The 21,656-nt window shown below is 34.8% G+C and overlaps 3 protein-coding genes across 5 annotated transcripts; 2 read left to right on the top strand and 1 right to left on the bottom strand.

Annotated features, from left to right (window-relative positions):
- Positions 1-663: 663 nt before the first annotated feature.
- Positions 664-3,797, top strand: LOC121745578 (putative axial regulator YABBY 2). Its single transcript, XM_042139534.1, has 6 exons — positions 664-1,188; positions 2,193-2,312; positions 2,421-2,553; positions 3,148-3,196; positions 3,295-3,370; positions 3,467-3,797. The coding sequence occupies exons 1-6, from the start codon at positions 1,120-1,122 to the stop codon at positions 3,512-3,514; spliced, it is 495 nt and encodes a 164-aa protein (XP_041995468.1). The 5' UTR covers positions 664-1,119; the 3' UTR covers positions 3,515-3,797.
- Positions 3,798-7,472: 3,675 nt separating this feature from the next.
- On the top strand, positions 7,473-10,906 carry LOC121745624 (J domain-containing protein spf31-like). The gene is made up of 9 exons (XM_042139605.1): positions 7,473-7,625; positions 8,429-8,519; positions 8,613-8,673; positions 9,102-9,179; positions 9,617-9,690; positions 9,907-10,020; positions 10,181-10,288; positions 10,443-10,481; positions 10,606-10,906. Exons 1-9 carry the CDS (start codon positions 7,519-7,521, stop codon positions 10,687-10,689), a joined length of 756 nt encoding a protein of 251 aa, XP_041995539.1. The 5' UTR covers positions 7,473-7,518; the 3' UTR covers positions 10,690-10,906.
- Positions 10,907-11,172: 266 nt separating this feature from the next.
- LOC121744609 (serine/threonine-protein phosphatase BSL3-like) lies at positions 11,173-20,132 on the bottom strand. 3 transcript variants are annotated; one of them, XM_042138206.1, is made up of 22 exons: positions 19,405-20,131; positions 18,945-19,005; positions 18,750-18,828; positions 18,578-18,657; positions 18,340-18,434; positions 18,168-18,267; positions 17,910-17,979; positions 16,969-17,070; positions 16,763-16,844; positions 16,101-16,280; positions 15,032-15,302; positions 14,731-14,965; positions 14,455-14,625; positions 13,874-14,112; positions 13,406-13,490; positions 13,230-13,328; positions 12,953-13,152; positions 12,793-12,868; positions 12,208-12,343; positions 11,847-11,986; positions 11,684-11,747; positions 11,173-11,599 (listed from the first exon to the last, which is right to left on the bottom strand). In XM_042138206.1, exons 1-22 carry the CDS (start codon positions 19,796-19,798, stop codon positions 11,586-11,588), a joined length of 2,973 nt encoding a protein of 990 aa, XP_041994140.1. In that variant the 5' UTR covers positions 19,799-20,131; the 3' UTR covers positions 11,173-11,585. The 3 variants fall into 3 exon arrangements, with proteins under 3 accessions (XP_041994140.1, XP_041994139.1, XP_041994138.1); XM_042138205.1 differs by having other exon boundaries at positions 11,173-11,747; positions 14,731-14,962; positions 19,405-20,132; XM_042138204.1 differs by having other exon boundaries at positions 11,173-11,747.
- Positions 20,133-21,656: the final 1,524 nt, after the last annotated feature.

Below are 21,656 nucleotides of genomic sequence, written 5' to 3'. Positions count from 1 at the left end.
TGGTTATCTCAAAGCTAATTTGTGTACTTATTTGCCTGTAAAATTAAGAAATTTACTCAAAATTTACACCTTTAATTATATATAATCGATAGTAAATAACTTGGTTTGGTTTTTGTTATTTCAAAGCTAATTTGTATGGTTAATTGCGTATAAAATTATGAAGTTTGGTCAAATTCTAACGGCCTAGACTATACTTTTCAAAATTTGAATGATAGATCATGAAGTTTCAAAATTTTCTCAACTGTGACGTGATGACTTTTTCGGAGACAAATTCGATGCTAAATTGGTGCAAACATGTGAAATTTTGGTGTTGTCAATTAATAGTGACGTAAATATATATTAATGCGACGATGAAGACGACTAAGCGGTGTTATTTTGAGCTTAACGAACTATGAATAATAGCACAAAATTGATCAAATGGGACAAGTGGGAGGTTTTGAAACTTTGTGATTTGTCATTCAAATTTTGAAAGACGTGTGATAAATCAAAATTTGATCAAATTTTGTGATTTTATAAGCAATTAGCTCTAATTTGTGATATGTCTAGCTGAAATTTGGGCTTAGCTATAGCGTGTGAATGCAACTGAAATCTTTAAATCTTAGGAGATTTCATTATATGCTACTTATTTCCATATTGAAGATGGTTTATTGTGGAGTCCATTATTTGGAGTTAAAGCAATAAAATAGTTAGGTTGATGAATTTGAGAATTCAGAAATCTAGGCTTATGTATATGGTTGAGAAGAGATATACTGATACACTAATCCCTAAAACATTCTTGAGCATTAAATGTGGCACATTCCAGCTCTCCTTCTTGATAGATATACGACTCCCACCCACTCTCTCTCTAAACTCCATTTCTCCATAAACAAAAACCTTCTTTTCTTTTCACAAACCCCACAACTTGCCCACAAACACACCTCCCATTTTGCATATCATCATTTCTTTTTACACACAAAAAAAAAAAATTAAAACATATACCTTTATACAGTTATACTCCAACCCCTCCTCTCCACACATAGAAATTATGAGCTATATTACACTTTCTCTCTCCCTCTCTAAACCTAAGGCAGTTTGTTTTGTTTGTTGATAGATCTGTGGCGACCGAGATCCGGTAAAAGAATGTCATTTGATATGAGTTCGGAGCGAGTTTGTTATGTTCAGTGCAACTTCTGCAACACCATTTTAGCGGTATAATATACTAATATATTTATGTCTTAATTTTCGATTTGATTAGTGAATTGAACAGCTCAGATCGAAGATATCAATTGATGACCTAATTTTGCGGGGAGTTTCCCCCGAAACTTTAGCAGTATAAATTTGGGGGAATTGAAACTTGAAAGAGATCTTTGCTTCAGAATTTAATTTCATGTTTTTTTTTGTCTTGAATGCTGGAGAAACACTGTGGATCTCTCATTCTCCTTTTCAACCTAACAATATTTGATATTTTATGCTACTTTCATTTTTTATATTACTATTTCAGTTGAGATTCAAGGGTTTGAAAAATAGCATGAATCTTACTAGTTTGTTTGAAGGTAATTTTGTCGGATATCTTGGATTTAGGCTTTTTAGGGTTCTTGAAAGCTTTTTCTGTCTTTGTGAATTTTTTGTCTACTTCTAGGGTTGATTTGTTTAGATTTAAATGTATATAACACAATTATTCCGGAAACTCTGAAAGTAAATGAGCGAAGACAGTAAGCTAATTGAGATGATGATGGTGTGTGTATGGATATAAGGTGTTCGATGATTTCCGTTCCAGAGCAGTCGTTTTCGTCTCTCTCTTTCTGATACACATAAAGAGGTTAAGAGAGAGAAAGCAGAAAAAAAGTGAAAGGGGAGACGATAATGGGACTTTATTTTTAGCACAAGCCATTAATGGGCATTGCTTATGTGCCTGCTACCACTGCCATCATTTTTACTGTCAATAATATCGTTACACTCTCATCAATGCTTTGCATTGCAGCCTTCTACCAATTATTACTACTGGAGTAATATATATATATATCTAATTTCTTTTTTCTTAAAATTGAGTTTTCTTCATCTGTTTCTTCCCAATTAGATAGAGTGTGAAGTGAAGAAGAATAACATTTTCCTGAATTAGGGTTTAGTTGCAACTGAAACTGAAATTGAAACCTCAGCTTTGTCAGTTTTTTTTTTATTTATTGAAATTAATTGTAAGAAGTGAATGATTGTAGGTGAATGTTCCAGGAAGCAACATGTTGAATGTGGTGACTGTTAGATGTGGGCACTGTGCCAATTTGCTGTCTGTTAATATGGGAGGATTGCTTCAGTCTGTTTACCTCCAAGATTTTCAGGTATTAATATGCCACTCCAATTTTGAAATTGGAATTTAGGTTTTGTTAATGAGGATCATTCCAAATTTGAGATATTGTTTATAATTCTCTCTACTCTTTCACATGCAGAAACAACAATCAATGGGAGAGGCTGCTGTTAAAGAAAGTGTGAATGGCTCATCTTCAACATATAATACCTCTAATAGATATGGTCCATTGCAGACTCAACATGAAGTACAACCTAAGATGCCTCCAATACGCCGTAATGTTCTCTAATCTTTTTCTCCCTTCTTAATATTTATTGTATTTCTAATACCTCTAAAATTATTAAATTTATCATTTGTCAACATGTGCTGTAAAAAACTCCCATGCATTTCCTACATATCTAGAAAATTCCACTTTGATTTTTTATTCAAGTTAATGATGAAAAATGAGCATGCACTCACTTTAATTTATCGTTCTCTTCACTCTTGGCCTATTGTGACTGCGACACTACTATCTTTTCTATATCACTAATTTAGAATTTTGTAGATATATACATTTATATAGATAAAAGTAAAATGTTGCTATATTTTTCTAAGAAATTGATTGTATTTCAGATCAAATGTTTAAATTTACACAAAAGAAAGCATGAATAGTTTCCCCCTTCAACTTAAAAACATAAATTTAAAGAGTTTAATTTTCATGCAATTTGCAAACTTATTTGTGCTGATACAACAAGTAAAAAAAATTATGCTCATACCATGCTCGTTTTATTATATAATCATCAAAGATGAAAATGTATTTAGCACCTCTTTTATTTCATTAACATCGTATCTTAAATTAAATTTACTAAATAGCTTTGAATTATTTACAGCACCGGAGAAGAGGCAACGTGTTCCATCGGCATACAACCGTTTCATAAAGTAAGTTCATTTCACAATATCCAAATCCAAAAATAATGAAGTTTATTTATTTTCCAAATTAATTTGCTTCAACATCTATATGTATAATAACTTTGCAGAGAGGAGATTCAGAGGATAAAGGCTGGCAATCCTGAAATTACTCATCGTGAAGCTTTTAGCGCAGCTGCAAAAAACGTAAGTCGTTAATTAACAATACTAACCACATGAATTAGTTTATTCATTAATTTGTTACTAATTAAAATTGTCGTTATTTGTCTTGAATTAATGCAGTGGGCACATCTTCCTCAGATTCATTTTGGACTCAACAAAACAAGCTAAGATGTGAGCCATGAAGATTAATTTTCATATGTTATAATATAATTATATGCCAGTTAATTAATAAGAGTTTGTGAAAATTTGCTAAATTACAAAAATAAGCGTGTGGTAATGCTAGATTATTAAATTCGATGATGGATTTCATGCCTATTGCCCACTCGCTTTGTATTAATTTTGTGGGATTGATAATACTCCATATATATGTTCACTAAAACAAAATTTGCGTTTGATGTATCCCTGTTGGTAAATTAATGTAATATGTTCTCCCTTTCTAATTTGATTTTAATCAGTTGAGAGTTCTGAAGATGGTACTTACAAATCATTACAACCAAATGTCTAGTAATAAAACGATAATGTCATTAAGAGCTGCGTGTACATTTTTAGGTGGAACAAAGTTTAGTTGCACTCAGTGTCTATATATTTTGCATTTATAAAATTTAATAGTACAATTTTAAATGAAAGGAGTTCTGTGGAATTTATCAAATAACTAAATTTATTTAACCAAAAATAATCAAAAAACAAAAAAAATTATGCACATGCACAAATTTTAAAATTAATAAAAAAAATACAATAAGTAATTACAAATATATTGTCATAAAAATTATATCTTCACATATTACAAAAAATAACTATATCTTTACAAATAAAAAATCAGCTAAGTCCTTACATAATTAGATGGCATTATATATTGTCACATGCTTTATTTTTGTGACACAATAACTATCCACCTACAATACATCACAACATTAACTAGTGTCATTCGTAAATCTCACTATACATAAAAAAAATTAGTACTCCTATATGTTGTAGTGAACATTATATGATGTTAAAAATTAACTATTAATATGGTTATAAAATACTAATAATATGAAAATATATTCATCATGGTGTACTCTATTGCTTAGATAATTTTCCTATACCCATTCACTTGCATTGTAGTGATCAAAATAGTTCCATACAACAAATATATATCCTACAAACACAGTTCGTTTTATAACCCTTTTAAGGACACTAATTAAATTGTGCAATTTTCAATCTCTAACATATACATGCATCTATGGTTCTTCCGCCTCAGAGTGAGAAAAATGAAATAAAAAAGTATCAGAGTTTGTTTGAGCAAAATTGATCAATTTCGCTTCGAACAGTTTCTCTTCAATGCAGTTCGTCAGGAGACTATTTTATCGATGTTGGTTCTTCATCCAATAATTAATTATGAATCGGTGTACACGATTATATGTAATCAAATCAAGATATTTTGGTAATTTAATTTTAATCACGTGTGTTATAGATTATAACAGATGAGAATTTTATATACAAAAGAAAATAATGAATAAAGTTTAATTCCGTTACCATTTAATACTCCATTTAACCACCTTAAATCAAAAGCCCATACTCTTACAAAACCAAGAGCCCATATTTAAAAAGTAGGCTTTGATTTGAATCAGTTCTTTCATGTTTAGGCCGAGTCTTCCTATAATTTATTTTTCTTATTAGGTTAAATGGTAAAATATATATATTGGAAATCAGTGTTGTTATAATGTTATTTAAATTCTAATGCAAATTACTAGTTTTGGTCTGAATAAAAAAAAGTACAGAAATTTATCTAGAAATTGATAACTCGAGATAATATCATCGAGAAATTGATGGTGATATAAATATTTAGAAGGAAAAAAAAGACAATATATCTCTCTCTATCTCGAGGTAAAATAACATGAAAATATAACTCGGCCGCCACTCTATATATATTACGGGAAATAGTATAAGGGTTTTTCAGATTATATATATATCCCTCTGTCTCTCCCAAATTCAACGTTTATCTCTTATTGGAAGCTAATCTCTTCTTCTCTATCTACTTTTGTTTACAGGAATACGGTTCAATATCTGATTTTCTAAAAAATATTAGGTTCTGTCAATGGTTTGCTTCTTCTAAAAAATGATGCTAGAGATATTTATGTATGTAATCTATTCATCTATGAATTTGTTGAGCTTCACGGGCCTCCTAATTCTACTTATGCTCAACTGAAAGAATCTTATGGATTTAGAGTGAGTAAAATGAGCGGACAATATAAGGTTGTCTGTTATGACTATGAATATAAATTTCATGTATATACTCTTGAAGCGGGGTCTTTGTGGAGAGGAGTTGTAGCCGCCATACCCTTGTTTGATCATATCTACTGCTCCGTTGGTTCATTTGTTAGTGGCAATCTCCATTGGTTGGTGTCATATAGGAGAGGAACGCCTTATGTTTGTTGCTTTGATCTCAAGACCGAATGTTTTAGCACTTTCTCTTGCCTCCTAATAGAACAAGAATCAAGGACAAGTTGTGCACTTTGGGGGATTACTTGTGTTTTTATTATGATGAAGGATGCTATAACGTTACGATCTGGTTGATGAAGGAATATGAACAATCGGATAAACGTTGGATCCATGTATTGAAAGTACCTTATTTTAGTATATATTATTTTCATCCTATCAAAATTTACAAAAATGGTGGTATGATGATGTTATGGCTATGAAGGCACTTTTTATACTACTCCAACAAGAGTAGAAAGGTTAGAGAAATTGATTTATTCCGTGAAATGTGTGATTCATTTCATCAACAAATGTGGTATGCTGGTGAAGACAAAATCAACTCAATTTGTCTAACTCCAAGTTATCTCCCCCTCAAAAGAGTTTTTTTGGGTATGGAGAATATAATCTCATTTTGAGTTTTAGGCTTCCTTTCTCTTTCTTCATACTACATTACTTTGTGATTATTTTTTATTTCTCTTTCTTCATACTCTATTACTTTGTGATTATTTTTGTTCATTCATCTATTACTGATCTAACTTTTAGTAATTCAACCTAATGCTATTTTATCATTTCACTATTCATATCATCATATATTAAGTGGTTAAACCAAATCAAAATTATAATTATTAGTTGCAATTTATTTTCTTGTATTTTAGTTAAACAATATATGTTAACACTTAAATTATTGTTATATCCATGTGTCCATATCATTGTTTATATAGTTAAATTATAATCAATACTCCCTCCATACCCCAAAAATACACAAACTTGTATATGACACTGGTTTTAAGGTGAAATTGATAAAGGAAGAGAGATGGAAAAGAGTAAGAAAGAAAGAGGAAAAAGGTAATGGAAGGAAGTAATGTTGGTGGATTGTGGAGTCCAAATTATTAATGATGAGTAATTGTTTAAAACAAATTTATATTTAGACTTTATCTAATTTCTGGAGACGACTCAAAATGATAAAATTAATCCATTTTTTTGAAAACGGAACATAATTTATTAGTACTTCGCAAGAATATTAACACATTCGTGCATCGTGCCCACTAGTTAACATAAAATATGACTATTGACTACGTTTATTTTGTAAATGAAATATGATGTGAAGTTTATTTTCAATAATAATTGATGAAGTGGAGTATATTTAACGGCTAAGGTAACAGATTTAATAATTCTATTAAAAATGATATAAAACGTACAGTTACAAGAATCAAGTAAGACGAAAATATTGTAGAAGCTGGATCTATCGAAACAAAAAATTAAAATAGAATCCAAATATTGTGTATTATTTTAAATAAACTTGAAACAATGAGTTTAGTTAGCTACAAAAAGAGTAGTATATTTTAAATTGTATCTCAATACTTTCATATATTCTAAGTTTAATAACTAATTTGATAAAATACTAATTTTATCATCACCTTTTGCAAGTGTAAAAAGTGAGGACCGTTTTAAATTAGTTGGCAGCCTTCTTTAGAATTGTAAATTTAAGTAGTAAAAAGAAATCTCTCGAGAGGGCTAATAATATACTTATATTATATTTTCAATCATGGCTATTTATGTTCAAATTATATGTCTTAAATGGGCCTTTGTAGTATTTCAACTCAAAGCCCAAAGTTACGAATTCAGGAGACTGGATCTGAAGCCCAATTTAAAAGAACTTCTATTTTATTTTTATTGAAACGGAAATTCTGGAAGAGGGAAGATCAGACTCTCCGATGGGTGACGTCAGTAGAGCCACCTCCTCCGCCGCCGACGATGATCTTCTTCTCAAGGAATTCTTCGCTGAGGTCAGCGAGGTCGAGCGCGATAACGAAGTCAGCAGGTTTATGTTGAACGAATACTTGTAGTATATGTTTGCGGTTGGTTAAAAAAACTAATTTCTTCGCAGCATGTTTTTGTTTCTTGTGAGAAGAAATTGGTCTTAATATTGATAGAGGGAGCGTGAACTTGTTGTATCATGTACTTCCATATGTATTATGTATTCATTTGACGCATATCTAGATGGTTTTGGTATTTGTTCATGAGATATTGGGGGCGATAAGGTAGAGAGATTTTGAAAATGGAATTTTATGCTGCTTCTAGCTTAAAATTCAATCTTGAGCCCATGAAATTGGGAATTTTTTGGATATTTGGAATTTCTAGCTAATAATTCCCCTAAGGACCTAGATTTCTTACTGAATAACTGAATCTAAGAATCTAAAACAGTTGAGGATGAAACCAAGATTGCCCGACTTGAATTATAGTAGGTTTCTGATTCTTTGTTCAGAACAAAGATGTCTCATCTAGTAAATTTGTGCTATGTATGTTTGAGGATGCCATTACTATAAATGTGTTGTCTTTGTTTGTGAAGTCATTTATATAAATTCATGAATGAAGCATGATTTTAGACAGGCTGGTTAGTGATTTAGTGCTACCTTGTTGAAAATATGGGATGGTTACTATCCATAATAATGTGAGCTCAATTTAGCATTTTGAGCGTGATATTTCGAGGCAGAGTTTGTTGTTTTTTCAAAGCTGTAGACCTATCTGCTAGTACCTCTTCTTATTCTGTATTCTCCTTCAATTCAATTTTGTATGTTAGTGATTTACTTCCAGCTGACATAAGTTAATGTTTTGTTGCTGTAGGATCCTTTCATGTTTCAAGTTAAATGCATTTGAGTATCTTAACCTTCCATTTACATCCTCTGTAGATGACGTGAAAAGGCAATATCGAAAGGTGAATTTCTGGTTTTTATGAAATTGCTAAGCACAGGTTAATTGGTATCTGTGAGAAATAATTGCAGGTGCAATTCTATCTTTGCTCTTGCAGTTATCATTGCTTGTTCACCCTGACAAATGCAAACATCCACAAGCAAAGGACGCATTTGGAGGTAATTTTCCATATTATTCTTCTAATAGTTCAATATATTCTTCTTTTCCCTCTTTATCCAACTAGTTTACTCCCTCCGTCCACAAAAAATAGTCCCATTTATGGACAGCATGAGTTTTAATGAGAAATTGATAAAGTAAGAAAGAGGAGGAGAAAAAGTGGGTAAAGTAAGAGAGATAAGGAAAAAAAGTAGATAAAGTATGAGAAAGAGAAGAAAAAGTGGGAAAGTATAAGAGAGAGTTAGAAATGAGACTATTTTTGTAGACATCCAAAAATGGCAAAATGGAACTATTTTTCATGGACGGAGGGAGTATAGTCTATACTGAAATGTTATTCCATGTTACTAATTTGGTAAGAAAAATACTATTGTCTCTGCATTTTATAAAAAATGATTCAGTTCTGAATTTGGACTTTTGCTTCTTTGAACAGCTTTAGCTAAAGCACAACAATTGTTACTCGACCAACAAGAGAGGGATTATATTCTGAACCAGGTTAATGCTGCACGAGGTGGATCTTTTTAGCTTATTTTGCTGTGTTTACCTTATTCCTTTCATTTTTTGTTTTTGCAAGTTATAATTCTCCTATTTTTCCTCATCCAACATTGTTATCTCCTACTAGTATCATGTGTTTGGAGTCAACTGATACAGATCTGTTCAACATTGTGGTTGAACAGATTACAAACATTTCTCGGTGTCTCTGTTTATAGTAAATCTAAAATCAAAGGAAAAAATCATGAAAACTAACTCTTCTAACTACTCCATGATTTAATTGATCCAAAAAGAAAGGCTTGGGGGTAGTCAAGGGGGCTACTGGTTCACAGTTATCTATTCTTGTATTTTTCTCACTGTTCATCACCGTCTCTCCTTTTCTTTGGCTTGTAATAATAGTCTACAATAACAAATTTCTGAAAGAGGCTCATGATCATGATCTAATATTCCTTGCAGAGGAACTTAGAGCAAAAAGGAAGAAGCAGCTTAAAAAAGACACTGCAACCAAATTAAAATCATTAGTTGATGAGGTAAAACCATTGGCTCAATTCAAGTAGCTTTCATTATTCTTTATCAGTTGTTATTAAGCTACTGAATTTGTTAGTTATATTCACAGAAGTAAATACTAGTACTATCTTTTTGTCTTTTAATGAGTGTATTTTCACATATCCCCCTCACATGCCGATATTTCTTTCCATTTGTAACGAAAACGTTTCTTGTGTATTTACATCTCTATGCAACAACAGGGGAAATATGAGCAGGAATATGAACGATCAGAGGAATTCCAGCAGCAGTTGAAATTGAAAGTTCGAGAACTCTTAACAGATCAAGAGTGGAGGAGAAGAAAGATGCAGATGAGGGTATGCCTTCAAGCCGGTCTAGGAACTTCAAACCTACTTGTTACATCATAACTTGGCTCAGTTTCTCTTCAAATATAACTCAAAGGCGAATTTCTTCTTGGCTCTTTTTGGGTTCTTTTACTGTTTTGTTCTAAAGTGTGTAACCTTATGGGTATCATAGATATCAGAGGAAGAAGGTAGATTAAAGAAAGACGAAGAAGAAACAAAGGAAATGTGGAAACGAAAGCGTGAACACGAGGAGCAGTGGGAAGGGACAAGAGAAAAGAGGGTTAGTGTCCTGTACATGTACTACTACATTGTCTGCATTACAGAGCAACCATGAACAGAAGTTTTCTTCATTTTCGATAGATGCAAACAAGATATTCATTGAAGTTCACTTGGGGTTGGTCTATTCACTATAGGTTTCATTTTACAATTAACAGGTTTCTAGCTGGAGGGATTTCATGAAGGGAGGAAAGAAGGTAAGATCATACTTTGGGGTCTTTATATCATACCAAAACTTATGATATGGTTTCGTTAAATTTTGATTCACTCCTGGAGTTAGCAGTAGCAAGTTAAATTAGTACTTCATTGGTAATTTTACAGGCTAAGAAGGGTGAGCTTCGACCACCAAAGCTGAAGACTGAGGATCCAAACAAGTCGTATGTTCAAAGACCACTCAAACGCTGAATACCGAGGTTCCAAACAAGTCGTATGTTCAAAGGCCACTGAACGAGGGTGAAACTAGTCTGCTTTGAGATGTAGTGTTGCTAGTAACTGTTTTAGCCCGTCTTTGTTGTGCTCCAATTTAACTAATCTCTCAAACAACAGACAAACACCTTTATTGGTGGCGTGCCGCGTATACAATATTCATTTTATACCAGATGCTTATCATAGTTCCATATAATTCTTTGGCTAGTAGTATTGTTATACTCCCTCATCCCATAGAAATAGGTATATTTTTTCTTTTTTCGTCCATCCCAAAGGAATAGTCTATATCTATTTATAACAATCTTTTTTTCCTATTTTACTTTATAAATTTCAACTACTTTTTTTATTCGCTTTTACTTTATAAATTATGCATTAAAACTCACGTCAAACCTAATTGACCTATTTCTGAGGAACTGAAGGAGTATAAGTAGACTTGCATAATTTCATATAGGAAACGGGAAGTAAAGGCCAAGAAGCTCTATTTCAATCTGATAGGTCTGAAAACCAAATGTCAATCAAAAAGGGGATATATTTCTATTTGATACACAGTAGTGATTAAAAATAAGAATTACACAAGGCAAGCACAAGCACCATCTATTATACATGAAGACGACATCTCATACCTCACCAATCACGAAAAAAGACGATACATCTACATGGATCAAAAATAATAGAGCTCACAAGTAATGAGACTGAGCAGCTATCGCAGTGACCTCTATCGCTCGACTTTGCATGCCAGAGAAGGTCGTTCTGGAGCACCGATTAGCCTGCATCAAGGCCAAGTGTGGTCCTGACTCCTCCAGTCATCTTGTGAAGTCCTCGAAATGTGGCAGATTCTTGAAGCTCGTGAGAGAGTTCTCCATTAAGGTATCATGCTATGGACTAGCCACTGGAAATCCCAGGTGTTAGCATGAGCTTAGAAGAAGAGTAAGAAAACATTCTGCAAGTGGAACCTAAATCCAAGCGAGAGAACCTCGATCATTAGCAACTTGAGGGCGGCCTCTGGTTGGTGTCGGTGGTCTGTTAGCATTCAGCTCCTGATTCCAAAGGGGGAGATGATCAATCTCGTAGCATATGATGCTTTCAACGACATGTTGCAGATTAAGAAAGTATGCATAATAATTGAAGTAACGTACCTGCATCCATGTGTCTTCTATCTGCCGTTCGGGAGAAGTTTCAGGAGACGAAATTGCGGGTGGCAAAGGATGAATTAGTTTAGGTACAACCACTAAATCTCTACCCAAGACCAAGATAGCACCGGCATTATTCGCAGTACCTGCAGATTTAAAAACAATAATTTTATAACCCCAAAAGGAATAAAGTAACAACTGCACAGAAATTATAAGATTGGCCATAAATGATCCTTTAGACAAGTTTTGAAGGGGATGTGATGAGTGGTTAAAACTCGCAAGTAAATGTGCGAGATCGGTGTCTGCTCCACCTATTTTACCAAAAAAAAAAGTTTGGCCATAATGTTCGCAGTAAGTTAGAACATACCACAGTAGTTCGTTGCTGAAAAAAGTGTGATTAAATGCCCCTGCGCAAATCTTTCAAATCCATCCATCACACACTCATGTGCTCGAACAATTAACTGGAGATCATTGTTATTGCAAAATTCCATAACACGATCAGGCTGAAAAAAAAATCTTTTATTAGCAATAAAACAATTGGATCCTATGATGAACACTGTACCTTTCTATACTAGATAACAAAACACCTTGATGTAAAAACATTGAATACATGATGACATAAGAAGATCTTCACAAGCAGAAAGAAAATGACGAGCTATTAGAGTTATAACTTGTAAACACACTATAATCATCAAGATATTTACATACTGATAAGCAAACATAAAAATCTGATTTCATGTGATAAATCTAAACATGACTCAGGGTAATGAAGTTGATAGCTCTTGCAACTGCTGTTTAAATTAGATTAGATATAAAAAGGAGGTCCTACTGCAGCACTTTAAACCATTTTCAATTGAGATAGGTCTCTTCAAAGGTAGATTACAAAGTCCAAAGATATATACATGGGTGTGCACAGAGAGATAGAAATAATCAACTGTTGCAGGAAACGCACCCCAAAGGTTACCAACCCAGGACCTCTAGCATTTGGCCGCAGCCCTTCTACACTGTCATTTTCAGTGGGATCAGACCTACAAGGAAACATCAACATCAGTGCTACAAATTAAGAGATTAAAATAATAATCATTAAATATGAGCAAAGGCAATGCACTAACCATAACAAGTCCATAAGAACTATGGATCCCGCTTCCATTGCAATTGGACGTTGAATATTTTCAATCTGTTCTACATGGTTTATCGATCTCCCAATACCACCATGCATACAAAGGATCTTTTTTTCGATCAGAGCAGCCAGAGGAAGCCAGTTGAACAGTCTGTTTATCCGATGCCATGCCCATATTCCGTCTCTCTCACCCTGTTCAGGAAAACCATTAGAAGGCCCATGGGTTAATCCCGTGTAAAGAAACAAGTATGCAAAGCTCTATGATTTACCATCCGCTCAATGCACTCGATCCTAAATCCAAACAGTGCATTAATATCTGCAGCTTCATGATTGCCACGAATTAAATGTATTTGATGGGGATGCTCAACCTATATATTTGTGAAGCCAGTTTGTCAATAAGTACTGGATAAACCAAAACTCTGAAAGTTGACAAATTGACCAGTACCTTCATCGCCAGGAGAAGAGTTATAGTTTCCAAACTATGTTGGCCACGATCAACATAATCTCCCAAAAACAGATAATCGATATATCTGATAATAGACATTACATAGTCAGCAACTTAGTATCAGATGGTACCAAAGTTGAGTAGATGAAAGATTTGCAAGTGACGTATTTAGTGGGCATATTTCATGAATTAATGCATTCAGTGCAAAAACAAATGTTGCTCCACATATGTGCATTGTGTGTGTGAGAGATGGAGAGTAGGTTCCCCGCTCGAATGTAAATGGAATCATTATATTATAACTCAAAGGGAATGTGTTCATGCGGCAGATGATGTTCATTAGTGAAGAGTGTTAATAGTACCGATAACGGTAATAAATCGGTGAGGCATGTTTACAGGATATGTTGCAAGACCATAGAGCAGTCAGGATAGTCAAACAAAAAATAAAACTTAAAGAGTATAAGAACATACGCTATGTCTCCAGCAGTCGAAGGTGATCCGTACTCGTCGAAAAGTCGCATTAGATCCCCAAATTGGCCATGTAAATCACCAAATATCTTAATAGGGGCCTTCAGCTGCAGTACACTAGGTTCACTTGCAAATATCCTTTCAGCGCTATCACAAAGATCTGCAATCTCATTGCAGTCCAAGAAAAATTGTCTACGAACTGGAGGTTTCCAACCACGAGGTTTCAAAAGATGAGCAATCACCTGGTCCAATAGGCTTCAACTTTAACAAACTTTTTTCTATCAAAATAGAATATATGATAAAACTACCATGATCTCAAGTCAATTAACCCAGTAAAATGCCAGGCCCTATAACTAAATAAATTAGTGAGCAAATCTTAGATGGAACTATTAGGAACCCGAAAAATGTAAATCTCTAGTTTATCCTGTTAACCCTTGACAGTTCAAGAAATATATTGTTCACTGATGCAACTTGCACTTGGTTCACTATAAGCACTGTAAAAACATTAAAACTCATCCAAGTATATTCCTTTTCCCGGCCAGATGGTATACCAGACATTTTTTACTGTCTTACGGAAAATATACCTTCTTTGGTACACTGTTAATTGACATTTGCCGATCTAAAAGTTTTCTAGCTGCTGTAGCACTTTCTGGAGTTCCATAACTGACACGCCTGCCTTCATTTTCAAACTGATCAATTGAAAGCTGTCTGACCATACCACCCAAAGCACCACCCGTCCCCGCAGCTACAACCACCTGAGAATTATTAATAGCAGGTACTTAAAAACAGATAAAACCACCCTAAGTCCTAAAATAACTCAACATCGTCTAAAGTACATATTTTGTTATGACAGTACTTACTGCTCGATGATGAAGCCTAACTCCAGCTGGAACAGAATTATTTGACATGGAATCAGGCATGATCAGAGAGGATATTTGCTTCCCACTGGGGGTAGCCTCAGCTCCACGATCTCTATCTGGCAACTCAACTTCTCCATTAACTTGTCGAGCTTTGGCAGCTGCTAGTGCAGCAGTGATGGCCTCAGCTTCAGCTGCTGCTGCCTCAACTAAGTACTCAACACCTTTGCTAGATCTTCTGTCCAGGAATATCATAGTTAGTCACAGAACTTGAAGGATGACAAAAGGCAGTCCATATACTTACCGGGAACCTTGGAGCATTGCATTTTCTGTGCTTATATCTGTATAGATATCATTTACAGGGGGGGCAACGGGATTTCCAACCACAACAGCACCATCTGCAGCAGCATCAGGCACAGGTTCCCCATTTCTGTCCTCAGTAAACCCATATCTACCTTGTAACTTCCCCTGCTGTATATTGGATGCAGCTGCTGCTGCAGCAGCATGAGAAGCTGCACTAGTTGTCTCTGCAGCAGCAAGATCTTCTGCAACAAGCAAGTCATCTAGCAGCACCCCTGTGGTAAAAATATTACAACTATTAGTATGGACTGCCATTATTCCCAAACAAACAAAAAAGTGTTACCATTTTTGTCTTATGAGCTACATCATGTATCAAGTAACTATACCAAACGTCCAAAACTATAAAGAAACACAAAAAGGAATGTAGATCAGTATTCACAAAAACACCGGAACAAGATTGTACAACATTCTGGTTCACTACAAACTGTTCCATTCCAATGTCACAAAAAAAGGTTCGAAGGCCTATCCAGGACATATTTGTTTTAAGCAACTAGATATCCACATATAGCTTCACAACTTTTGATATATTATTGACATGCAAACTGAAAGATTATACAAGAATTTATTCCTGAACACCTTCATGATCTAGGGCCCACTTAACTGGTAAGAGCAACGGAGGCAAATAAAATTCCCAAGACAGTAATAAAGAAGCCGCATAACATTAAATTTTATAACCAACAGTGACAAAGATCCAAGTACATGAAATCAACAATGATCTTGTAAATTTTTGTCCAACACAAGCATCATATAACATGACGGCATATCAACATACTAATGATAGTAAGCATATCAACTACTAGTGAGAAGATATAGAAGCCATTTCAGTTTAACATTCAATTCCAATAAATATGTTAGCTTCCTAAATAATTAGATTAACAAATATGATGCCTCGCGGTGACAATATTAATAAAATTTATTTATAATATAATATCACAGTTAGAATAAAATTTTAAAAGTCATTATGTCAAGCAAATAGTGTATATCATTTCTTTGATGAAGGTATCTTGTCTTACCACCACGCAAACCACCATAGATGAAGATCAAATCACCAACAGCAGAAGCAGCATGCCTACATCGCCTTGTCAATTCAACCGCTGCATCCCCACCAGCAGCATCAGCACTGTATCTTCCAGTCCTTGGACTAGTAACCACTGACTTTGTATCACACCAGACTCCAGCAGCAGTATCCAAAACTACACAGAAAAGTAAATATGAAAGGTTTGCTTCACATATTAACTTCATCACTTCTTTTAGAACAACTCATGTTTCTTTTGGAACCACCTCTTACAATTTTCAGTTGTGTTAATACTCGTGTATCATAAACCTTTTTTTCAAGCCTGAAACATCAACATAATCCTGTTTCATTGTTTTACAAACGTTTAAATATTCTTCTTGTCACAGGCAGACTAACCATAAATTTTGCAGTGGGCACACCAACAAATGAATATACAATCAACCAAATATTTTCAATTTTAACCTATAAACTCTCAAGAACATTTCAACAACTGTCACAATTGATTAACACACTACTGCTAAATCCAATACAACTTCACAACCTGTAGTGGAAGTACTAAGAACTAAAACTTGGAACTGAATGAAACCAAACAACCCCTCAATTTTAGGCAATAATAGGTAGACGAGGAGACAACTTAATAAAAAAATTTATAATAAGTACCAGCCACGCTTGACGAGTCCTCTACCATCCGACCGCCGCCAAGAGCCCCACCAGATACATGAAGGCGTGCATTAACAAAAACCTAGTTACAAGATTGCAGCTAAAAGTTCGTCAACTAAGAGGATGATGGATAATAGCCTTCGGTTTATGGAACTTAAAGCAAAATCGAGTGATATGAACATATAACGGCACAATAAAGAACTTACAGCTGCATGTTGATATCTTGGAGATGGAGAAACACCAGGAGCAATGGCCCATTCCCAACGACCATCTCTATGTTTGGCAAGCCCATATGCACTAGAAAGAGGCTGCAATGTATTTTCTATGATTAGCCATATTGGTTTCCGGAATATTATTACACTTGCTCATGCATCAATGAGGAGATAACAAGAACTTCTAGCCCTCCCCTAAATTACGTACACAGTCATGGGCAGCTCTAACACAAATATGTTAGACAGTAGAATAACAGACTATACATGTAGTTGGAACCCTCTATAGTATGTACTAATCAAGGATAACAGTAAGTTTGGCCTACGAATCTGCTCTCAGCAAATTGAACCCACAAGGTTTTATCCTACAACAGAGAGATGATAAGCCACCAACCATGGTCAAAGACACATCTGCAGATTTTAATGTAAAGATTATTTATGGAGCAATCATACATCACAAGATGGAACTAACTTACAAGAGTAAGGAAACAAAAACATCTATAGTAGGCATATATGGACACATTGCGTTTCAGAGACTAAAACATCTTTAGTAGAAACTAGAAACCTAATCATACTTCACAAGATGGACACATATTGGCCATCAAATCAATAGAATATGAAATTAATTTTGAAAGACAACTACCATTACTTTTACTGTAATACAGGTTCCTTGCCCTACATTGGGCAGAGAAATATGAACTTGGCAGCATGTAATCATGATAAAAGAAATAACAACTCTGTTTCATCATAGATGCCAAATCAAAAATTTTAGACATCTCGTAGAAAAGTGTAGTGATGAGACTATGAAAAGCAACTAGATATCATACAGGTACACCATTTCAGTGGAAAATACAAATGATATTATGATGAAAGCAGCCACGTGAAGAATAGAGCATGCTACGAAAAAATAAAGCAAACATATTGGTCGCCACACTAACCACACTACTTGCGTCCCTCCCACCACAAAGCAGAAGAAGACCATCAGAGCGTGCACTTGCAGTTGCATACCTGGATAATTGGAGATGTAAGAAAAGATATTTTTGATAAGTCAGTTTGGACAGGAGTGAGTTCCACATGTGGCACACAAGAGGATACAAGTAAATTGTTTTCAATTTGAACTAGAAAGTCACACCACTAGAAGACCATAGTTCCACTAGAAATTGGGAAATAAAGGGGATCAGAAGTTACAAACTCACATGCAAGGTGGTGGACCTTCACCCTCTGGTTCCAGTTTCCGCCATTCATAAGGCTTTGCAGCAGTGTCCAGGGCCCATACATCTGCCAAAGGCCGTTTACCTAAGAAACACACACCAAATTATTTTTTGCCAGAAATAACAAATTAGTGAAGGAAGAAACCAGAATGCTAACCATCATTTCCACCAATTGCCATAAGATATCTTTGACCAACCAAAGCCATGACATGGCCATAGCGAGGCCCCGGCCCAGGACCTTGAACCACAACCCTAAGCAAAGGCAAAGTTCAGGTGACTAATAATGAAAAAGGAATTGGAGCGAATAAAAATAATTTTCTGATAAGAAAAAGAAATGTGTGAATAGTTGTTAATGCAGATATATGTGCATTACTTCAGTTGTAGCAAATACCAACCTATGCCATCTCGGCCGTTGTTGCGTAAGGTCTAGAACATGAAGATCTTCTGCGGATAAACCTGCTGGACCAATCCCACCCTGTAAGGAGAATAATATTAAAGTGAGAATGTATATCTGCACAATAGAATAAAAGTAAGGCTACTTTTAAAACACGACATCTTTCCACACACCTGGATAACAACCATGGTACCTACAGTAGTTGCCACATGAGCTGCCCTGGGTGTGGGTGGTTCTCCAATTGGAGTAATTCTGTAAAGAATTAAGCTACAACCTTTAACAAAAAGTCCAAAATAACAGAAAACATGCCCAAAAGTATCAGAAATGAAGAGTGGAGAACAAGATGATAATTAGTTTATTAGACTTACCGAGACCATTTATTTGTCAAAACATCATAACAGTGTATATCAGCAGTGGCACCAGCCAACCCTGCAACAAAAGCAGTGCTTCATTATCATTGACATATTTGAATTCAAGAGTTACAGCAGAACCAATTTTCAGGTAATGACAGAAGTTCATGTCTTTCATTGTCATAACAGAAACACGGAAAATGTTTTACTAACACAGGCAACCTACATGTTCTCAGAAAAATACAGCAAAACAACAAAATCTTAAATCTCCACTTCTAGTTCTTGTCATAAACCCTCAATAAACAAATGAATTCACACTTGCACTCCAAATCTACTAGATAATCCTTTCAACATCAATCATCAGAAATGATAGATATCATCTGTCAGCATACTTAACAACAAATTAGAAATATAGTTAAGCCTTTAAAATGTGCAATCGGAAATCATCGAAAACATCCCGAAATTAAACAACACATACGAATCCCGGCACTTCCGGCTGACGAGGGAGTTCCCGATGCGCCAGAATTCCCTTCGAGTGCCGTGGCTCCTCCGAAAAGAATTAGCCTGGGGCCTATATATCCGGGACTCCCCTCCTCCCCAACGGCAGGTACCGCAGTCAGCGTATGGCCACATCGCGGCCCAGGACCATCCTCCTTCTTGTCCATAACAGCGGTCACCACAGTATAGGTTGGGGCACAGCGCACCCCGGCGCCTCCGCCACCAGCACTACTAATGCTATCATTAACATCATCAGTGTTACTACTTTGCAGCTGATGAGACGACGAGGAATCGGATTCGGCCGGGTGGTCCCCACCATTAGCCGTGGCGGGCTCGTGATCGGGCTCCGTAGCCATAGCCGCATCCACGTCCATTTCTAGCTTAAAACTCTAAAATTTCCAAGTTTTACAATAAGATCGGAGCTCCAAATCCTCAGCAACTCGCATTTTCAATCCTCATTCTGCGGGAAGAGTCAAGGAAGCCCTAGCTCCGATCCTTCAAAAATTTAATCTCTCAAGCCGTGATGGAGGGGAGGCAATCCAAACGCCAACTTCTACAAAAATATACATAAATTTGAGTGAAATTGGTAGAAATGATTGGGTGAAGTGTGTGTACGGCTGTGAAGACTCCGACAATGAAACGAAGACTAAACACTGCCACGGCGGAATAACGAGATATTCGGGATACCAAACTTGGTAAATCCCTTTTTGGTACAACCATCATTCCACACTGTACAACCCTCCATATTTTCCATTTTTCCTGTCGCTTTCAAAATTCCATTTCCATTTCAAATATGGATAAATATCTAAACTATGGAGTATCACTTTGTGGTGATTTTCTCTAATTATTTTGTTTCAATCCTAGATGAAATTAAAAGATATCAGAGATAGTTTTTTTCCTAATTATTTTGTTTCACTAATAATTTTCTGCCCCTAATAATAGAGATATTCATCATTACTTTTACCTATGTATGAAATGTATTTATTTGATATTTATGTTGGATATTCTTCATGTTTAGTGTATTTTTATTGAATAATAATGTAATTGTGATTTTCCTAGACAAATGTTTGTATATGAAATATGTGTGTCTGAACATGAATGGAAATATAAAAAAATATGTGTCTAATTAACTTCGAATTTTTGATGCACATGTATTGCAATATCAAAATATATCCATCTATGAAATGATATTTAAAAGCAGATGATAGGTGCATTATGTAAGATCAATGCCACCCAAATAAATTAATTAATGGATAAGGTGCAAATATGCCCCTGATGTTTAAGTATTTGACAAATAGCATTATTCGTTTACTTTCATTTGTTGAAAATTAATTTAAGTAAAGAAAAAGTCATATATTTATTCAGCTACCATTTGTAAGCATGGGGCATGCCAACGCAAGAAAGCACCTCATGATCAATTTATTTTAAAAAGAAATTTGATTCAACGGGAATAATTTTGTAAACAATCAGAAGATATATCCAATTTTTCTCTTATGTAGTAGTGTTTTCGTTAGTTTGAAAGTTAAGTGTTGTCCGCCAAAAATCGAATCCAAATGAAATGACATAAAAAAATATTGCAAAAATTTAACTGAACAAAATAAATAATGGTCCGTACAATACAATATCAATTATGAAGACACGTTGAAAAAAATACATCTACCATTTTTCAAAGGCCATCTTTAATAATTAACGAAGACACATTAAAAGACAAGGACAACATAGAAAGATTTGTAAGTGAAAAGGGTCCAACAACTATTAATTGGAGGCTTAATGCTTTTATCCAAACACAACTAATTTATGAACCATGGTAATAGGCAGTTCTTAAACTCTATGATCTCTATCTCACTTACTTATTCTTCTCTTTTAGTTGAAGCATTTATTCGACATTTATTACCGTAGGTTTGTGGTGTAACCATAATTGATGCTTTCAAATTAGTCTCCCCAAGTTGTTCAATTTTGTCAATTAGTTTCAAATCTAGATAAAAATATTACTCCATGATTGATCGTAATAATGAAACGGAATAATAATAATAATATTAAAAAAAACTCAATTCTTTAATATTTTGGGCTTTAGGCCATGCACCGGCATTATTGCCCTAAGAGTGTCCACAATAGTTTGACCAAGGCCAAGGCCAAGGCCAAGGCCAAGCTACAATTTTTGTCTACGGCCAAATTTTTTTTTCCATAGCCATAAAAAAACTTGTCCAGCCTAATAGTGGACAAGCCACGGAC

This window comes from Salvia splendens, chromosome 8 (assembly GCF_004379255.2).
Source record: "Salvia splendens isolate huo1 chromosome 8, SspV2, whole genome shotgun sequence".
Classification (NCBI taxonomy): domain Eukaryota; kingdom Viridiplantae; phylum Streptophyta; class Magnoliopsida; order Lamiales; family Lamiaceae; genus Salvia; species Salvia splendens.
Note: the sequence above shows the minus strand (reverse complement) of the source record. Positions and strands in the feature narration are given on the sequence as shown.

What these genes read in the sequence shown, in the direction of transcription:
- LOC121745578 (XM_042139534.1), top strand. Translation starts at nt 1,120, where the DNA reads ATGTCATTTGATATGAGTTCGGAGCGAGTTTGTTATGTTCAGTGCAAC. An exon ending in TAAGATGCCTCCAATACGCC is followed by an intron (nt 2,554 to 3,147) that starts GTAATGTTCTCT and finishes AATTATTTACAG; the next exon opens with CACCGGAGAAGAGGCAACGT. An exon ending in TTAGCGCAGCTGCAAAAAAC is followed by an intron (nt 3,371 to 3,466) that starts GTAAGTCGTTAA and finishes GAATTAATGCAG; the next exon opens with TGGGCACATCTTCCTCAGAT.
- LOC121745624 (XM_042139605.1), top strand. Translation starts at nt 7,519, where the DNA reads ATGGGTGACGTCAGTAGAGCCACCTCCTCCGCCGCCGACGATGATCTT. An exon ending in AGCAAAGGACGCATTTGGAG is followed by an intron (nt 8,674 to 9,101) that starts GTAATTTTCCAT and finishes TTCTTTGAACAG; the next exon opens with CTTTAGCTAAAGCACAACAA. An exon ending in CCAGGTTAATGCTGCACGAG is followed by an intron (nt 9,180 to 9,616) that starts GTGGATCTTTTT and finishes TATTCCTTGCAG; the next exon opens with AGGAACTTAGAGCAAAAAGG.
- LOC121744609 (XM_042138204.1), bottom strand. Translation starts at nt 19,798, where the DNA reads ATGGACGTGGATGCGGCTATGGCTACGGAGCCCGATCACGAGCCCGCC. An exon ending in GCAATGCTCCAAGGTTCCCG is followed by an intron (nt 14,966 to 15,031) that starts GTAAGTATATGG and finishes ATTCCTGGACAG; the next exon opens with AAGATCTAGCAAAGGTGTTG. An exon ending in TTAACAGTGTACCAAAGAAG is followed by an intron (nt 14,113 to 14,454) that starts GTATATTTTCCG and finishes CTATTGGACCAG; the next exon opens with GTGATTGCTCATCTTTTGAA.